We start from the raw sequence: 21,515 nt of genomic DNA on the forward strand, positions 1-21,515 counted from the left end.
AGAGGTAGAAAAAAAATGGCAGATGCGCTAAAAGGCATCAAAATCGATGAGCTCAAAAACTGTGTTTTTTTTAATTTATTTTATTTTTGGGGGGGCGGGTGTTATTTTTTAATTAATTAATTTATTTTTTTCAAATACATTTGTCTCTGCCTACCCCCCACCACTTTCCCTTGCTCAAAAACTGTTTTTGACCAGTGGAAAAAACATCTCAATAGGTGTATTGCATCAAATGGATAGTGCTTTGAATTTGGCTCAAGTTTGAACATGAAGGAATAAATACACAATTTTTTATAATTAAATTATATTTTTTGGGGGGGTCCCTCCTTGTATTCTGACTTATATTGGATTGGATCAAAAGTTCATTTAGTGTTTTTCATAATATAAAAGACACATTACTCATTTTCACCAGCAACTTTTTTGATCTGGATATTTTGAGTATGTCAGCTATATCCTGCATGTTATAATGTTGACTGTTCTCAATTAATGTCTAGATTTGATCGCTATCAACTTCAACTGGTCTACTTGATCATGGAGCATCGTCCACGGAGAAATCACCAGCACAAAACTTTGCCAACCACTTTTGACACATTCAATCAGTCACAGCACCTTCTCCGTACACTGCACAAGTCTTCTTTTGTGTTTCAGTTGCATTTTTACCTTTCTTGAAATAATAAAGCATGATATGCTAAAATGTTATATATTTTCTTCCATCTCCAATAATAAATGGCTATACAGAAATTCACCAATTTTGATGTAAGTGCACACTGATATGAGAGTTGTCACAATATAATCTAACAAAATTGTTTTGAATGAAGTTAAAGACAACTACGCAGTACTAGAGCTATCTTACAGAAAAAAACAAACAAACGTTTTGGCCAACCCAATATTACTTACAGTCCTTTGGGTAAATTGTATAGGAAGCAAGAACTTATTTTAAAACACGTCTTCACACAAGATGATAAGCCTAATGGTTTTGTCCATGACATAAACAAGCATAAATATATCTCTTCTCGGACTGTGTAAATAAAAAACTCCCTTTTTTTGCACTGACACTTTTTAAAAAACTTATTCACTTATAATAAATAAGGAGATGCTAATGAAACAACATTGACAGTGCATTACAAATCTATCAATACAGCAGAAAGAAAGCACATTTTAAACATGAGGTTAAAAATACCATGGCATTTGAATTTGGGAAGTTCTAGAGGGAAATGTATGTGCATGCACGTACACACATACGCAATGCTTAATTTTTTAAAGAGTTGTGGAAAATCTCATTACAATGGTACTGTTAGTTATTTGAAACATATGGGGAGAGGCAGAACCCTGGGGTGCAGCAACTGTGTAGGGTTAGTATTAGAAGATGGAGGACACGCAGTGCCATTCATTCAATCAGGAAAACAGGTTTGGCGGCAGCAGTTGTGGCTGCTCCAACTTCCCTCTCCCAGCAGGTGTTGCTATGGCACAAGAATAGTCTCTGAGGGATTCAACAAAACACAAAGTGTAAGATGAAGAAACAAAACAGAAAATCATTCTCTGAGTGGCATTCCTATGTTCCCTGTTGCACAAGCTACAAAGCCAGTTGTAAATACACACAGGTCTGAACTCGCTGTCTCATATGCAGATAAGTGAATGGCACCTTAGGCTAAGGTTGCTTGTGCAGCATTTGGTTAAGTTTACTTTTCAAGTATATATCTTGAATTATTATGATCTTCACATAATTTAGTTTTATAACTTAAGCTTATAATAAGATGTTTCCTAGAATCATTAAAATAAATCTGTATCAACAAGAGAATTTCTAATATCCTCTTCGGAAAAAAAACATGAAAGCATAGTTTTTTTTTTCCTGTTTTTAACCTCCCTTCCCTGACTTATTGTATATGTGTCCTATCCTCTGAAATGCATAAATGAATGATGGTCAGTGATTAAGTATATACATCTTACATGTGGAAACTTTCTTTTTTTAAACTATTAAATTAAAAAAGAAAAAAGAGGAGCAAGGTAGTTCTGCTTGTTAATGACTCCAATTACATTAAAATTTAGCGAGCCAGGAATCTAGACTAGACTGAGATTGTTGGAAGTAATACAGACTGCAAAACAATCACTTGTTTTTACTCTGTACTAAATAAAGAAGGTATTATAAGAGATAAAACATTAAATAAGATGGTAAGTTATTTAATTACTACCTTGTTAGTAGGTCATTTGGTGAAGAGATAATCTATAACAGCTTCTGGGGACCAATTCTTGGACTTGACTGCTAATCAACTTCCATTTTATGTTTGGTACATGTTTTTAAATAATGCAGAGTAAAGTCAGAACAAAATAGTTATCTGTGTATAAGCAATTGATTAAGAATTTTAACTTTAAAATCTGAATACTGCTTTCTCAACATATTATATAAGCTAAAAATTATAGGCAAGAAGTAGTCCCATAGCTTAAAAGTTAGGTCAGAGATCCCCAACCTCGTGTAGTTGTTATATTCTTTAAAATATTTGTGTCCTTACCTACTCTAAACAAATGGTGCCATGGTTGATCCAGATACAGTTATATGTGTTTTAAATGCTCTATCCTTTAAATGACAAGCAAACACTCTGAGAGTGACAGAAGGGGCAGTGTATGATGAAAACTTATGTCCTATGCTACAACTAATACAAATTCATTTTAACACACATTTCTGAGTTCTTTCAATAGGCAAATATTGAAATCTTGAAATTGAGGACAAGAGAGATAAATTAAGGCATTTATTACCTTCAAATAATATACTTTGCTTTATGAAAAGTGATAAATAGGGAGAATTCTTAGTAACTGCTCATAATTATTGTTAAATCAACGGCCTTTAAAAATAGATATGAAGAGTTTGAAAAATGTGTAAGATTAGAAGCTTGACTTGGACTTAGGGTCCAACCCACTAACCAGCTATGTTATTTTGGTTTATTTTAATGTTTTCTCATCTGTCAGTAATTTAAAAAAAATGAGAATTTAATGATAAAATGGTATAATGCACATTAGAATGTCCTGTTAATTATAAAATATTTTGAGTTGTCTAATATACTTGAAAAGAGCAAGGCTCAGGTCTGGCAGCCTAAATTCAGATCCTGGCTCCACCACCTACTGGCTGCATGACCTTGGGAAAAGGTTGAACCTGTATCTTTTTCAGTCTACTCCTGGTAAAGTGAGCATAATCGTCACTACCTCAGGATTTTTAGGGTTAACAGTATAATATACATAAAGCCTTGAGCACAAGGTCTAGCGTGTACTTAAGCATTTATTACTGATTATGTTTTCTTAATGCTTTTTATTAGTATATCAATAACTATATGTTTCTGTTATGCATATATTTCTACTTTGAGCGCAAAATTTTTGGGTTTTTTTCATATCTATGATGTCTCAAGCACTGAGCATGGGTACATATAGATCAAATAAATATTTTATAAATAATATAGAAATATATACTTAGAAATACAAATAAATCTCATTGCCATTTTTCTGTTGTCTTTGAGACACGTATACATTTCAGATGAGGAAACTATTTGAAGATGACAATATTTTGGAAAGGAGAGGAATGAACTTTTTAAATATGAATAGTCAGGGGCATCCCCCAATGCCATCCAAGGAAAGAGGCTGCAGATTTCTGCCATTAGATATAATAATTTGATTGGTATATTTAGCTATTATCATACAATGGCACATAATACAGATATCCCAGCTCTTATTCTATTTCTATGAAGTAGTAGGTTTGGGCATTTCTCATTTATGATGACAAATGTCAGTGCTATCCATTTTCTCAAAGGTCAGAGTATAACCATGAAAACCAGGGATCAGTAAGTTAAAAGGAGCTGTCTGATCACGTTAATTATGTGATTGCTTTCCTGTGGATGAAGGAATTCTAAATGAAAAGGAGGCTAATCTATAAATTATATATCAAATGCATTATGACAGCAGAGCAAAAGAAAAATGCTTTAAAGAAATCCACAATTTATTTTATTTCCTGGAGCAACTGTGGTCACAGTGGTAAACTCTTCAATGCAGAATGGCTAGAAAAATCAATTTACTTCTATAATAAAAAGGCCATTTGTCTCCTTGTAGAATCCATGTGACATTGTTAGGCCTCCTATAAATGATCACACTGGACAATGCTTGTGGTTTACAAATTCCCTAATTGCACCACTGATTGTCTATCACTGAATGCACCTTATCCTGTGGAAACAGACACCACTGCCATTTTCATAAACATTTTGACATAAAATGAAGCTGGCTCTTTCATGTTTTGACTAGAGCAAAACGAAGCAACTAGTGAACACAGTGTTCCATCAACAGATCAAGGGCACATGTTCTTTAGAGTAAATGTGGTTTAATTAACAGATTACTTAGTAAGAATGTCAAGATAGGAAAAGGGTTTTCTTCTAACACACGAAGACTTCATTAATAAATATTCTACTAATGTGTGACTGTATTTTATAATTTGTTCTGCCAGACTGTAGAGGCATAGAATGTTACAATAAAAATATGGGCCTAATTTTAAGACCATGTAAAAACTGATATAATGCCATTGATTGGAATGATACATAACCCATTCTGAATTAATATGTGACTGTAGATAGAGCTTGGTACTATTTTATTAATATGGTTTTATATTACATTTTATTCCTAAGCAAGGATATGTGTATTTCTGTTTAAATGTCAACTAAATATATTTTGTTTACAAGTATAATTTACACAGACTTGGTAAAAAGTGAGGGATGTTTCATTAATAGTGACTGTAATTCATATTAAGTGCATCTTAGATGCAGACATTTGAACTGCTTGTCATTTTATATGTGAAAAAATTCACATATTTAATTACCAGTCTATTTCATATTGTGCACAGAACCTTTTCTAAAAGTGCAATGATATGCTTCCCATTTCACAACTTTTTAACCTAGTCATTTTTTACTGGTAGAACATCTTCAAAATTCGGGAAACGGCTATTTATTTACCTGTAATGTACTTGAGAGAAGTCTGGCATTCCCAGTTCTTCACTTTCCCTGCAAATCATTGTCATGTCCATTTTCTAAAGTTTTCATACCTGATCTTAAGCTGTTGCTTAGGTTGACTTTTACCCGAGAGAACTTCCCAGACCCCAATCCCTTAGTCAGTGAGATAAGAAGAAAGACCTGTGGTTTATGATCTGTGGTTTCTGAGGTGGCTTCACTCATCAACATCACATTTCTCACAGTGTATCTCTGAAGCCTGATACCTCATTACTTGTGCTCATTCCATTGAGAAGTTGTGTTTTATATGAAGAACCTGGATCCTGCAGCCAGAATTGATCTACGTTCAACACTGCTTCATTGTTTAGAAAAAGGGAGGCCTAGGTAAGTTACTTATGCTTTCTAAACCTCAAGTCTCTCATCTGTAAAATAGGTATAATCACAAAAGTACCTACTTCAAATAGTGTTCTCAGGACTCAGTGAAGTACTCGTAAAGAGTTTAGGTAGGCAACTAGAATATAATAATCCATAAATCTACACTGTGCATTGTGTAAGAGTTTTTTGTTGTTCTTGTTTTTGTTTAAGTACTACACCATAGACAATGTCATCTACATCAACAGTCCCCGACCATTTTGGCACCAGAGTCTGGTTTCACAGGTGGTGGGGGAGGGGGACTGGGAAGTGAGTCTGAGGAGGGAGGGGGACAGGAGGCAGACCTCAGGTGAGCTTCCCTCAGGTGAGCTTCCCTCAGGCCCAGTTCCTAAGAGGCCACAGACCACTACTGGTCCGTGGCCCAGGGATTGGAAACACGTAACCTACATTTGTGTGTTGTAAGTTTTAATGTATGCTCTAGGGTTACTATTAATATTTAAATTATGCAACTCAGGAGCACATCCCTCAAATGTGGTTAGGTAGCATTTTAAAGACCCAAACCTTGGGTCCACTCTGCTTAGGAAGCCAGGACAAGACAAGTGTTGTTATATTGAGCTGCACTCGAGGATTTTTAACCTAGGATAACATTGAAAGTGGTTTTCTTTGGTGAAATGAACACTGTTCAAGCTGTGTGTCTTCATTAGATTAAGGTAAAGGTTTGCCCCACTTTTGTGAGTTGGATATGTGACTGGCAGGTGAGACCTAATGTCCTAAAATTCTTTGAAGTGTTGTTCTTGGAGTAGAAGAGAGTGTTGTTCCTGCCATCAAAAGAGAATGTGGACACAAGATTCAAATAGAATGTTACATGAATCCTTTTAAGAATATTTTAACACCTGCTTGTAGGGATTTTTTTTTTTAACTGCAAGGACCTTGTCAGAGGGTGTAACTGAATATCAGAATCACCTGAGATAATAAAGGGACATATCCATTTAATGTAAGACGATACAGCATTTTATAGCATGCTGCAAACTCTTATATTTGATTTGAAATCTGAGATTCTAAGCTTAAGTCAGGGTGTGATTATAGGAAATAAACCAGTATCTAAGCTTTTGGGCCCTACTCCCCTTTCTAGAAAATGAAAGGTACTAGGTAATCCATATGTGTCCTCAATACTTGCCCATAACTGAGACATTTATAAATCATTTTAAAATTCTTTATAAAGTAGAAATTTGAAGAATTGCCCATAAACTTTTATTTAAAACTAGATATTGAGAATTCATAAATATCCCAAATTGTGCTGCCAAAACCCCAAACGTAATAATTTTCTAAATTTATTTAATCTCCTTCTTAACCTCATGATATTCCACAATGAAGAATGAAAAATTAAGTCTATGAAAATTAATGAGGCCTTTTTAATGTTAAGATTTTGCAATAACAGTAGTTTTAAAATGAATATTTTAAAAGAAATAGCTTCAAGACATTCCAAACTGTAAGATTAAATTTAGATATTACAAACAGGTTAAATCCCGATAATAATCATTCTATTTAATGTCACAACACCTAGGACTTGAGCTTTGGCTATTACATAGAGCAAAATGGTGTTCAAAATGTTAATGTATGTATCTAGTCTTCATGGCTACTTCTAATTATTTGTGTTCCTCAACTAATGATGGTAAATTGGTAATGTCACCTGGGAACACCAAAATCTAAAGTGTTATCATAATTACATAAGTAGTAAATGTAACAGCACTTCCCACACCTCTATCTTCTCCTCCAGTAGAAAGATATAGAGTAAATTCTGGTATTAGAGTGTTAAACAATATATCCTAATTTATAGTTCATTCTTAACTATAAATTTCATTGGGGACATTGATCCTTCATTTTAATGAATATATTTGTTATGAGTCTTTAACTCTAGCAAACTATTGCTACTTATTATAATTTTAAATGCAAATTATAGAACTAATAACATTCATTTACCATTAGATTAGAAAATATACATTCAGTCATCTAAAGAACGAAGGGTATAAGGAGCAAAAATATGATACCCTTTCCTATTTCTTATTGACCTGTTCTTAATTTAATTTGGGAATTTTAAAAAGTGTTTAACTTTGCCAAGTGAAGAAAATCCTCAACATGTGACACAGAAACTAGACAATAAATAGCTAATTAACCTCTGTTAAACCACTATTATTGCTTATTAGGCTGACCCTTTGTTCTAATATTTGGGAAGAATAGCATTGGATATTTGAAGATGGTAAATGGAGGAAAATTGTAATTCCAATGTCATTTCCATAATTACACAGATTCAATTTTATGTGAGAAAATTTTAGTATAATATATAAATAATATAAAAACATGGATATTTATTGAAATATTATAGAAAATAGATAATTAATTTAATACAGCCAATCTTTGCATTTATGCCCTCCCCCAAAATAAGTGCTAAAAATATTTATATCATTTCTGTACCTCAAAACAACATCACTTACTGACAAAGTAAATGAAAAACACTTCAAATGTTCCCTTTTGCTCCTGAAATAATCTTTTTGAAAAGAAATTAGTGTAGTTGCTATTTCTGTAAATCTCTTATTTTCTTTTTTTATTCTTTCTCTTTTCCACCCTTCCTCCTTCCCTCCCTCCTTCAATTGACAATCCTTTCACACGAAGGTAAATAAGACCTTGCTTCTGTTATCAAAATCCATGCATCGATATTAAAGTATCTGGGACAGATAGACCTTTCACATGCTTCTTCATGCTGATGAATTGGTACTAAAGGCCCTATAGGCACTATAAATATCCAGTTTTCCACTGGATAGCCCCTTTTTCCACAGAAATTGAGGAGCTCTTTTTACTTGATTTTCATTGACCATTCTTTTTTTCATCTTCTTCATGGTTTCTGCTTTTTCCCACCATCTCTCTAGATATATTTTTTTCTTTGTTTCATATTCTCTTCTTGAATAAGCTCATCCACATCAAATTAATGCAGTTATAATACCTGTGAAGTCCATGTTTTACTTCTGACCTTTCTCCGTTCATCAAACCCAATTTTCCAGTTAGTCACCCAAACAAAAGGATGTGTTACAGGCCCTCAACTACGACTAATGCCAAATCAACTTGTCTTCTCAAACCTTTTTCACAACCCAAAATCTCTCACTCATAATGTGGCATTGCCATATTCTGAACAACAGAGGTATAGCATTTTGGAATGATAAAAGCAAGCATATTTTGAAAGAACTGAAGAACTCTTCTAAGCACATGGGTTTCAACTATGTACATTAATATTATGTGCACATGTATATGTATGTGAATTTGAGTCAGAAACTTTTGTCCAAATATAATTTTACATAGAAGCCCTAAAATGGGGACAGACTCACAGATGGAGAACAGGATGACAGCTACTGGGGGGGGTGGGGGCGTTAGGGGGTGAAGGGATTGAGCAAAAAGGAAAAAGGACTCAGGGACATGGACTCAGGGTGGTGATTGCTGGGGGGAGGAGGGTATTAGGGGACTAAAGGGCAAAAGAAAAATACAATAAAGATTTAAAAAAGAAGAAGAAGATGTAGAAGTCCTAGATATATGGAAGGGGAACAAGAGGGTAAATATTCTCAAGTGATTATTTACCTCCTTTCCCAGCAGTTCTGTGGCCTTGGAGAATATTAAAAAAAAAAAAAAAAAAAAATCTCTAGCTGTCATTGGAATAGCATTTGGAAACCATTTACCCAGGTAATCCCTTTATTCAACAGATGAAAAGTTCTGAGGTCCAGCTAGACCCAAGGTCTTGAAGCCATTAAGTCATAAATTTGGGCCTGGACCCAAGCTCAGGGTTCTACACCACATTAAGCTGCTTGATGTTAGGGAGGCATTGGTCACTGACTTCGCTGCCCACTATGGGAGAGGTTGTAAGAGTGCCTCAACCTTTACCTGATTCCTATCTCTTCAGCTGAAAAAACAAGTAGTCTTCCTCCTCAAACACACACTCTAATCTGAAGACTTTTAAAAAATTTTGTTGCTTTTTTTCCATTCTGTTTCCACAGACTCTTCCTTAAAAATATTCCAAAGCTGTAGTGAAGAGATAAGAAATCTAAAATGCAAAGAGGTGAACTAATTTCTCAGGTGAAGTTCATGAGTGAGTCTCCTGATTTTCTTATCAGTAAGTCTTCTATATCTTTTCTCACCTGACATATCTGTAAAGTATTGCTTATCCCCATTGCATTATTACTTTCTAATAAAACTTTTTTGCCTTCTCTCTCTCATTATCTCTAAATGACTCACTGAACATCTCCTGACAATGCAAACAAAAGTAGTCAATACTGTTGGGAAAACAGAAGAAAAGTTTTCTTTGCCTAGTTGATGGACTGTGAAGACTCTGGAATGTCTTTGGAAACTTCCTTTTTCTCTCCCCGATCCTTCCTCTAATTGCCTCGTTTTGGAACTGCAGATTCAGCCAGTGCATAGGCCCTCTAAAATACCAATCTGATCATACTCCTCCCTTGATAAAATTCTTTGGTCATTCTTGATTGTGTGAATGAGATGTAACTACATTCATTTTCTTCCTAAGATCTATGCCATAGAACCCTCACTTTAAATCCTACTCAGATGCCATTTGTGCTGTGGAACACTTGCTGACCAGTTTCAGTAATTTCACCCCATATGCTCTGTATCACTCTGACAGTTTATAGAGCAAATACTAGACTTTATCTGTTATTAAAGTTTCTCAAGTGTACTCTAACTGAGATATAAAATCCATTATGAATTAGGTACTATACCTTTTTATTTCTTTCTATATCCCCTTCCATGTAGTGGTGGTTGAATAAATACATTCTGTGAATTGATTGTACATTATATTTCATATAATGCCAGGATTGGAGGTGAGAGCTACACTAATTTCTCTTTGCTATATAAGAACTCTTGGAATTACTCTTACTTGCATCGTCATTTAACCTTGACTCTAAAATTTAAATTTCCAACTCCCAATCTTCCTACACAAAGGACCTTTTCTTTGGGGCTGAGAACTTGTGAAATAAAGGTCAGATTTCCAAATAAAAGGCAAAAAAAATCAATAGTGTGAGCTGTAAATACTGTGTTTATTTCTTGTGGATTTCCTATCTTCGTAAAACTTCAGAAATTTCAGGTTTTGTAAACTGCTCCCATCTCATCCATCACATCTTTATTTTGTGTAATCTTAGCAAGTTCTCTTAGTCATTTAACACTTTCTAATAGGCACTTGGTAAACCTTCTGAAAGTATCTTCACCCTAAAACATTTAGGCATAAATTTTTGACTATTTGAATGGTTGATATATCAAAGACAACAGGGACAGAACAAGCTCCAAACACTACACCCTCCATCAGTGCCACCTGAAGCTAAATGATAACAATAATAGTAATACAAGCAATAATATTTGGTATGCACAACTGACAGTTCCTCAAACTTAAGTATAAACAACTTAAGAAAACCTTGCTCTTTCTACTAATTTTCTTTTGTTAGTTGAAATAATCTGAATTAAAAAAAAATCACTTCTCTACACACAATGATTCCAGACAAGTCCCCTAGCCACTCCCAACATTTCCAGATAGTTGTGTTTATATGTCTCCTTTGTAAAAATCCTTCATCAGCCACTGAACATTGTGAGACTAACATAAGTGAGCAGAAGAAATAATTGCATGTTATTAAAAAATTTTTAAAATAGAATCATTTAATTTAAGGACTAAAACCTATTTTCAAACAGGCAATATTAAGCATGAAATATTCCTGGTAAACTTTTATATAACTGACTATGAATTTATATAACCATGCCTGCCCTCAGGCTCACACATTAATACCCTCCTTTACTGAAAGCACAAATGAAAGGAATTAGATATCTTTACAAGTATGCATAGTCCAATAATTCTTAAGGAATGTTCTGCGAACATGGTCAATAGAAACAGTATTTGCAGTTCAGTGTCTCTCTGGGAAATTTGCTAAGCACAATAGCAATTGAAGGCACTAAGGACCATGGTAAAGCTGTCTGGCAGCCACGTTTTGTTCAGGTACCAAAGCTATAGCTAAAAAAAAAAAAAAAAGAAAAGGAAAAAAAAGCCTATGAACAGAAAGTGGAAAAGGCTGTAGAAGAGAGAACTCACTGCTTTAAAGGGGTGACGGTCTCCCTGCTGACACTCTGCAAAAATCATTATGTTTCTTCCTGGCCCATATCAATGACACATATAATACCCCTTCCAATCAGTAAGCACAGAACCCAACTGAGAGAGAAGTTTCAGCACTTAGAGGCAATTCAATCTGTATAAACTACTCCTGCCTGAGGCCAGTAGGAAAAGTAGCCAATCAGCCATCCAGGAAAGAGGAAAATGACTCCATAATCAGGGGACTCGAGTTCAGAGTATGTCTCGGTTTTTTAAAGTTGTGTTGTTTTATTTCTTTTTCTCCTCGGCCAATCGATTTAAAATGTGTGTGCATGTGTGTTTATATATATATTATATATTTAGATTTATTTTATATATACTTCATATATCTTTTATATATATATGGTGGGAAAAATAGATTTACAGTTGTAAGTATCCAAAACACAGTTTATTCTTGTATTATTTATTATTGTTTTATTTATTTGTGTATCTGTAAACCTACTTTTGCCCACCCCTACATGTAGAAAGAGAGATAAAAGATAGATGAAAGAGTTTTCAAACAGAATACAGATAGCAGCAGAAAATCTTATACGTTAGGAATGAGACTTTAGCAAATGCGAAGTGATCACAAGAATCCTTGCAGCATAATTCTAGAATTTAGATCACCCTCACAGACAATTGTCCAATAAAATACATAAATAAACAAGGAATAAGGAAAAACTGAGATTTTTGCCTCTTTGTATAGAAAACATATTGATGTTTTTTTTTTAATTAATTTATTTACTTTTTAAATACATTTGTCTCTGCCTTCCCCCCACCTCTTTCCCTTGCCCCCTCCCACCTTCCCTCCCTCAGCTCTTCCCCTTTGGTTTTGTCCATGAGTCCTTGCTATATGTTCCTTGACTTTCCCCTTCCCTTCCCTTTCCCTGCCCCCCCCCTTCCCTCTTGTCTCTGTTGACTAATAACAGTTATATGTAGGTTTTCATTAATTTCCCAGTAAGTCCATAGAGTTCAGATTTATCTTTATTTCATTATTTTATTTCTTAATACAGTTTCAAAAGTCTAGGTTAGAGATCAGCACACTATGGCTTGCGGGCAAAATATGGCCCACCACCTGTTTTAGTAATTAAAGTTTTATTGGACATAGCCGTGTCCATTCAATTTTATTGTCCGTGGCAGCTCTCCTACTATAGTAGCATAGCAGAATAGTTGTGACAGAAACCACATAGCCGGCAAAGCTGAAAATATTTACTATCTGGCCCTTTACAGCTTGCTGACCCCTGTTCTCCATCATTAATTTGGAGGTCATGGATTTAACCTCACAATTTTGGAGACAAGGAAGAAAATGAATTTTTCTGTGTCCAGTTACTCAGGAACCAATTACATAACTTTTACTGCATGGAAGCTTCCGATGAGCAAAGCACTGTCATGTCTAACATGTGTTAGCCTTATTTATGACTTCCCCTAACATAAAACAATCATTCACCATAATCATTCTACAGACTTCAGTTCTAGCAGAATTTTATGAGTTTCTATTCTTCCTTAATTAGAAAAGTGCAAAGAATTAAATCCAGTGATGTGGATATAATTGTTTGTGTTTTGCCCTCCTGTTTATTACCTATTCACATTAGTTGTATACCATAGCTCTGTGTTATCCAGAACTTTTATTTCACAGATGTGAATACGTGTACAGACATTTGCTCACATAATTATGGTGACCAGTCAGGTAGTCAGCAGTAAAGCCAAAATTTCAAACTAATTTTCTCAGTTGGTCACCTCCATGCACCTATCTTATGCTGATGCCTCTAGTTTAATCCTCTAAATCTTGCTTAATTTTCTGCTATATAAAATGCTTGCATACTCTAACAAGGTAAGAAAATATCATCAAATCAATATTGAGTCCTATGCTATATCTGCCCACCAGATGTCTCACCACAGGAATTCCACAAACCTCCAGTCCCTTAGACAGCACAGATGCTCCTGAGTTTACTGTAAACCTACAAGTTTGTCAGGTCACACAAAGGAATGCATACAAGATAGCAAGCACTCAAGGACTTTACATGAAAAAAAACTGCAGGAAGTAATGGAATATTTTTCAGTAATCCTTCTGAAAATTAACCATCTACTATAACAATTATATTTATGTAAACAAATAACAACCAATTGGCAGTATTTAAAAGGCTGATTTTCACGTTTGCCTAAATGTCAGACTGAAAGTGTCATGCATGTTTCAGCAAGTATGTGAAGAATTTTCATTTTATGAAATTGAATTGTAGCAGTTAAAATTCCAGTATATTTCATTTTTAATTGATAAATTTATAATTACTACACATGTGCTTTTTAAATAAAGAGTCATGAAATATTCCATAAAGCTTCTTCATCCTGTGCATTTTGCCCAATGTACCCTCCCTCCACCATCACTATTGTAGTCCTAATTCTATCAGGATTTAACTTGAATGACATTTTTCTGCAAAACTTTCCTGTGTCCACATTGACAGAAGCACTCACAATTCCTACAAAAATCTGACCGAACTCTAAGTACGGCTTCCATCCTACTATATGCTGTGGCTTATTTCTAAGTCATCTGTCAACAAAGTAATTTGACAACTTAGATCAGAAGCTCCTTGAGGGCAAGGTCAGTTTGTGACCATATTGACATAGAGCCAGATACAGAACTGTAACACAACAAAAAAAAAACAAGAAACATAAACTTAAAATGACAAGACAATTGATGCTCACAATAAACAACATAACTGTTTACAGACTTAGGAGGAAAAAGTTTCCATTGTTGAATTCAAGTGAAAATAAGACAATCTATCATCACATATATCATAGTTTTTAATTATTCAATCAAATGCATGAGGCAAACTCCAAAATATATGTAGGTTTTTTCTTTAAAAATTTTCTGATATCATTGTCATTTAAACTGTACTAGTAATTATGTAAACTACACCTTACCTTCCTGGTATATTTTATATTTAAATTTTAAAAGTCCTCAAAAACATATCTAGAGATGGGGCTCTGTCATTTAAGAAAGTGTTTGTTACACTGTATTAGGCAGAAACGCCTTCTGGTATCTCATACTCATCTTAGTAAGTTTCATATCTCTCTCTTAAAACACAGCAGCAACTAGGAATCAATGTAAAATTTTGTATGGAAAGTGTTCACAAAAATTTTGTAACGTTTAAAATGTCACCTTAAAATAGCTTACATTTAATATAAAGAAAACTTTTAACACACAATAAAACCTCTGACCACTTGGTCAATCTGAAATTTCCTAAAATAGTAATATAAGCAGCAACAGTCAAAATTGAAGAGGTCCTCACATGTTTACTTATGTCAACAATAGTACCCTTCTCTTTGACTTCGCTCACCCAATTTGTGGGAATTTCTTCTGACTCCTATATGGTCCATAGAATTAATATAGTCCAAGATTTTTCTCGACGCTATTGCTTGTTCATTCTCACTGTCCAAACTGTATCTCCAGAAATGTGTCTATATTTCATATTTAAGTGGTACTTTAAGTGTAGTCTTCTGCTATGTGGGGATAATAATTTTTATTGACATCAGTTGAATCAGGCAGTCTCAGATCTTTATACTAAACTGTAGTATTCCACTCTAATATAAGCAAAATGAAACACCAAAGCCAGTTTCAGCATGAGAATAGAATATGCCATTCCCTTCAGTGACTCATCTTTTGGGTTAAACATCTTCTTCTCCAGGCCTCTCTATCAAAATACAATCCCCTGCGGGCCAGCCCCATCAGCATGCCACTTGTGCACATATTCCTTCAAGGACCCCGTGCTTGGTTTAATGCTGTCATGTTGCCATCATGAAAGTCAGCAAGTTCTGAACAAGGAACCCAGTTTTTATTTTCACTGGACACCGTTATTTATGGAGCCAGATTGGCTGCTGAGAGTGAGAACACATTAAATCATAGTATTAACTGATCTATTGAATAACTTCTTAAAATCAGTCAGAAATTACAAGAGCAGGATGAGAGAGAGCAACTGCCTGTCTTGCAGAGGGAATAGAAGAAGAAAGAAAACCTAACAGGAAACTATGTGTATAAATGAGCTCAACTCTTTAATTGATAATTATTTATTGAGTACCCGCTGAGTGCCACGTATTGTGCCAGATGCTGAGATTACAATGACCAGTACTGGCCAAGTCCCCGACTCCATGGAGCTTTCACTCCAGAAAGGAGACAGGCAATCACTAAGTCTGCCTGTGGTGGGTGGAGACAGCAAAGGGGAGTGTTTTGCAGCAGGACTTCATATATCTACTTCATCTCTAGTATCGTTTCCTTTGGTAACCAGACAAAATGATAACAGTTAAGAAATTCTAATTGTTACAAGTAAACTTTTATTCCTAAGGAGGATTTCTTGAGTATTTTCTGCTTTTATGATTATCTTTTGTCATTTTCCTTTTAATATTTTTGAAAATTTCATGAATCACTGCTCTTTAGCTTTTCTGCTTTGTTATTTACAATGCTCAGTTTCAAATAGGCACTATAACTATTATATTTAGAAATGAATGTTTGTGAGTGGCTATATAATGCTTCTTTCTTCTCTCCATTCTGTGCTTTCTGTTGTGTGTAAGTTTAACTGTCTGTGAACTGTGTTTCCATCGGACAAGCCTGGTTAGATAGGAGCTCGGCTGATGTCTCTCGTACTGAAAAAGCAACAACAGAAGGCAAACAACCAACCATACAAAGCAATGCTTATTATTAAATATAGATCAGTTTTGGAAAACTGACCCTCATTAATTAGGACAAATAATCTTGGATCTTACAAAGTTAGTCTACTCTTATGGGAAATGCCATATGTGGATGTCACCTAGACATTAACATAGGCAATTAGTGGATATTTGTTGACTTAATGAATATATAAAAATGATGACCGAATGAACATATTCACAACTGTCCATTAGATAGCCTAAACTGAGCCTACCTCCTAGTGCTAGCACCAACTCTGAAATATATGTTAAATAAAAAATAGTTATTGCTTTGTTTATATAGAAAAGGATATCTACCAAAGGGATATTTTCCATCACCCTGATGATCTTTGACATTAATTGTGGCTGATAAAAAGAGAATATCCCTTAGCAATAATGGGTAGCAATTTGGAATCATGAGAAGACACAAAGTCACAGGTCAATCAGTTAACACACAAGAGTCAAAAGCTTTCTGACTGGAAAAAAAAAAGTTAACTATTTAAATTTCCTCAAAACAGAGTATGTCTGCTAACTACATCTGTGCTATTTTCAATACATATTATTGATGCTAAGATTATATAAACATCTTAAAATTTAATCTGGTAACAAATGGGCAAAACAAATAAAGTTACTTTGGGGTTCTCCAGATACAAAGTGACTGCTGTTCATAAAATCACAAGGCTCTAAAATATCGTAAGAGTTAAACTAATGTGACTTCCCATACAAAAGCTCTTTAATTTTCCTCACATTTGGATGTACATTTAATTGGGAGAAAACTGATAACATTTTTATTTTCAATCCCAAAAGAAGGAAATTCACTCCAGTATATTTTTATATTTAACCATTTTCAATGTATAAAGATTCTATCATTAGGTTCTTCAAAGTCTCAGGCCTGATTACAAGTTTAACACCTTTATCATTGTTTTTTGCTAGTGAAAAATACATTTCTTATATATTATATTTGAATACTCAAATTTTCTCTCAATATTTTCTTATTAGGATTAAATAGTTTCTGCTAGTTTAAAATTTATAAAAGCTGCTTTAACTCTTTAGATATTTCTTGTTTAACTTTATTAATGTAATTTTAGGATGTAAAAAGGGTTTCTAGTTAATAAAATAAAACAAACAAATGAGTACTATTTAACCTGGAAGCCTACATCTCTCAGGCCAATGCTACTAATTTTATTTGTACTATTTCTGTAAAACTTCATGTAAATTTAAATCAAAATAGAACTAACAATGTCTCAACATGGTATTTCTTGTGCATTCAGAAGGTTAAAATTTGGTTTTAGTATACTTTTAAAAAATAAGAATATTCTTAAGTTTACTGAAAACTATTTTGTCTGCTATGTGTAAGGAAATTATTTTCAATGGGAACATCTTTTGCATCATAAATATGCTTACCTGTGCTGCTGGATATATTAACATCAATACTGATATCAGATATTCCTCCTCCCTTCAGAGATGCTACACATGTGTATGTCCCAAAATCCGTGAATTTTAAATCAATGATGTCCAAGTTTGTCGTTCCCGGAGAGACATCCGGGTCAGTCTGTGTAATAACCATCCGCTCAGAGCTTCTTAATGGACGACCATTTTTAAACCAACTGAACGTTAACTCCTCAGAAGGAACGGCTTCTACTTGGCAAGAGATTTTCACCTCACGCCCAATCTGGATGTTGTCATCTTTGTGATAAGGATCTGGTGTGATCCAAAATCGTCCTTTTTTTAATGCTGAAACATAAAAGTTCAATAAGTAGTTAGTGTTACTTTTATAAGGTTAGGGATTCATTCACTCTAGGTAATCATCTCTGAGCTGAAATAGTGTAAAACAAAATAAAGTAAAAGTATTTATGTTTCTTGGTTATTTCCAAGTAGTGGAAATATCAATAAACCACATCTGGGTAATCCAGAATTAATCTAAAGACTTCAGTTATTTGGAGACTCTGAACACTGGTTTTTATTAGTTAGATAATATTTTCCAGTGATATAAAGAATATTTTATTTTTTTAAAGATTTTATTTATTTATTTTTAGAGAGAGAAGAAAGGAGGGAGAGAGAGAGAGAACTATCAACCGAGATTGCCTTGTGCGTGCCCCCCACCAGGGGGACCTGGCCCACAACGCAGGCATGTGCCCTGCCAGGAATCAAACCAGAGACCTTTTGATTCACAAGTCGGCACTCAATCCGCTGACCCACAACAGTCAGGGATAAAGAATACTTTAAATAGTTAAACATTGTTGCTATTGAATTTTGAACAAACAATATAACCCGTTTACATAAAGTCATTATAAATTAGAGTTAAAATATTATAATAATCCCAGTTTATTATAATAATAAGCCCTTTTGCATATCATTCCCTAATTATGGCACTTCTTTCTTTGTTGTTGTCAGTCTTTTTTTATGTTGATACTACTAGAGATGTCCCCCATTCACCCTTCTTTGCCCTCCATTCACTCAGTCCTTAAACAGCTCAAACACCGCACAAATGTCATCTTAAAGAAAATTCTTCTAAGTTAAATCTACATGCTGACCAAAACTAGTTTTGTAAAAATTGAGTCACTTCACATCATGAGGCATTTTCATATATTGAAATAACCTGAGTTAGAAAAAAAGTTTGTTTTTCAAAACATTGCTGTCACTGCTCTCTTTCACCATACATAGATGTTTCTTGTTGAAACTGTTTGGAGGGTTCTGTCATGCATTTGGCCAGAAGGACCTCCTGGCAGGTGGCTTGGCAAGCCTTCTTTGTCTGTGTCCTAACACCAGTGCTTTCTGGAACTAAGTCAGTGCTGCTGCTCTCACAGCCTGGGTCACCAGTGATAACCACCAGAGGCTCTGCGGGAGCGTCTATTGTCTTCTTAAGGGTTCCAGTTCTGAATTTTGAGTTACATCATGAGACTTATTGTGGAACAGAGTTTGCTCCTTTTTATGGCAGTGATTCTCTTATGCACACACTTTTCTCTTATCCAACACCCTACCCAATTCCCTCTCTTAACATCATCATCTCTATATGATGATATAAAGCATATGCAGTGAAACATAATTATCAGAATAAAATTATTCATTTTCTTTTACCATTAAACTTAAATATATAATGACAATGATAAAAAATGATATGAATTCTGAGAACTTGCAGATAACTGGAGGCCTTCTAATTGCATTTTAAGTAAGCGTTCCTGAATTTAACCTGATTTTCCTCAGTTGGTCCAATAAAGGCCTAGAAAGACCATGGGAGTCTATAAAACTATGTCAGAATGCACTAGAGATTAATGCATTTTTAAATCTTAATTTTTTTCTTTTAACTTCATTTACTCTAGAGCCCCAAATATTTTACCTGCTTTATTATTTGCATCTTAGTGAGGAGAAATAATCATCAAAAACAATGTTCATTTATTTCTTTTTATTCAAGAAATATTTCTAGGTTCCTGTTCAGGATTAGACACTAGGCAAGACCCTCATTACATGAGATGAACAGAATAGGCATAACACCGACCTCAGCTATTGTAAATTATGTATTTACAGGTTATGGTCCTAACACTTACGATACTTAAGAACAATCATGTAGTTGTGAAATGTTTTATAAATTTGAAGGAGTCTGAATCTCAGAAGAGAGTCCTCCAAAATATTGTTTAGAAAATGCACAAATCTTCAATCTTAATGAAAACACCAAAGACAAATATTTAAAGCACATTTTCATATTTTTGTTATATTTTCCCACAATAAATTGCAACTTACGAGCATGAACCTTAGTTGTTCCTAACCATAGCTTCATCAGTACATGTCTCTAGGATAGAATAAGGAGAACTTATATCATAATATTACCTTTAGTCATATACTTATATTTTAAAAGGTACTAAAATATGACTTTTAGTAGAAAGGAAAATGTGCTAAAAATGTCCATATCTGGCCACTATATTTAGTATATAATATTGTGTATATATTATTCAAATGTAACTGTAGTTCTATGGGATGTAAAATATCATTTTCTTTTATAAATAGATCTAAAAAATAGTATTATGAGGAGCATTTACTTCGGTTAGCATTATGACATTTAAATGAGAATTTTCTTTCATTAGTTAAGAACTTTCCATATCCTGTTCCTATAGAGAAATGATAAGCCTAAGTAAAAATTTTAAATAAACAATTCACAATTTTTAAAGTTTAGAAATACATGTATATTGATTTAACAATAATTTTATATGGCAGCACATTTACAATGAGTTTAATTCTAAAGTCATGTGTTGGTTTTTGTATACTGACACAACAAAAATCCCTAACATATCAGTGATTAACATTGATTTACTAGGCAGTTCTCCTTTTTTGCTGCATAGTCACACATTAATGTGATGCTAACATTGAGAGAATGGGAAATCTCATTAGACAAATTAGGTTTAAACTGTTAAACAATTCAAAACCACTGATAAAAAATTAAATTAATCTCTATATTTTGTGTTATGGACCATTTTACTCATGAAAATTAACTTTTAAAATTCAAAGTAAAAATGTTAAAAATTATAAATCCAATAACCAATTACTAAATAAGATTAAATATGATACATAACTATATTTTGATGGAAACCAATATAATCAAGTGAGCTATTAAGAATGAACTGATTGCCACAAATATTGTTATTCTCAGTATCAGGCAATTTTACAACTTGGCCAACATCAATAATATTAGTCTTTCAAATCACATTCTAAAAAGGAAGAGGGACAAGTGAGTCTTACAAGTGAGCTAAAGTGAAGGAATCTCAGAATAAGTAGCGTGGCTCATTTGACTGGAGAACCATCTCTCCCATTTTGTTTTATGCTATTCCATAATAAAATGTCTGGTTTTACATACAGAACAGAAATGTTCTAAGAAAAAATGTGTGTGTGTGTGTATGTGTGTGTGTGCGTGCGCGTTATATACGGTAGCAGAAGGAAGTCAAATTCATTTGATTTTCTAATTTACTTTGGCTGTTCAGAAAACTAAGAGCACAGCTCTGTAAACTAGGCACAGGTACATTAAGAACTTGAGACCTAATGTAGTTTTTCATTTCTATGCAGTCCAATATGGGCCATCTAATTTTTATGGGTCAAGTGCATCAATTAAAAAATAGTAGGTGATAGTATTAGGTTCCCTCTGAGACCTATTGTGAGAAATAGCTTATTAGCAGTAGTGTAGAGATTTGAAAATATAAAGTGTTTAATATAGTTAATCAACTGAGAAGCAGGTTCCTTCATTTATAATTAAACACTCTCTTTCTCAGTGAACAATTTATAGTAGTTCATGCAATGTTAATTTAAAGTCATTTCCTCCTACCAGTTAAGATTTCAAATGCTTAAAAATC

General features: G+C 33.9%; 1 protein-coding gene and 1 pseudogene across 1 annotated transcript in view; both read right to left on the reverse strand.

Annotated features, from left to right (window-relative positions):
• The window catches only part of MDGA2 (MAM domain containing glycosylphosphatidylinositol anchor 2), an 873,596-nt gene that overhangs the window by 234,308 nt on the left and 617,773 nt on the right, over positions 1–21,515 (reverse strand). Inside the window, exon 7 of the mRNA XM_054592473.1 lies at positions 17,584–17,913. Within this exon, the coding sequence (XP_054448448.1) occupies positions 17,584–17,913 (330 nt within the window). The remainder of the gene's footprint in view (positions 1–17,583; positions 17,914–21,515) is intronic.
• Positions 18,818–21,515, reverse strand: part of LOC129071659 (cyclic nucleotide-binding domain-containing protein 1-like) — a 28,178-nt pseudogene continuing 25,480 nt past the window's right edge.

The sequence above is a fragment of the Pteronotus mesoamericanus genome, unplaced genomic scaffold (assembly GCF_021234165.1).
Source record: "Pteronotus mesoamericanus isolate MK-2021 breed Mesoamerican mustached bat unplaced genomic scaffold, CSHL_Meso_final contig_100, whole genome shotgun sequence".
Taxonomy (NCBI): domain Eukaryota; kingdom Metazoa; phylum Chordata; class Mammalia; order Chiroptera; family Mormoopidae; genus Pteronotus; species Pteronotus mesoamericanus.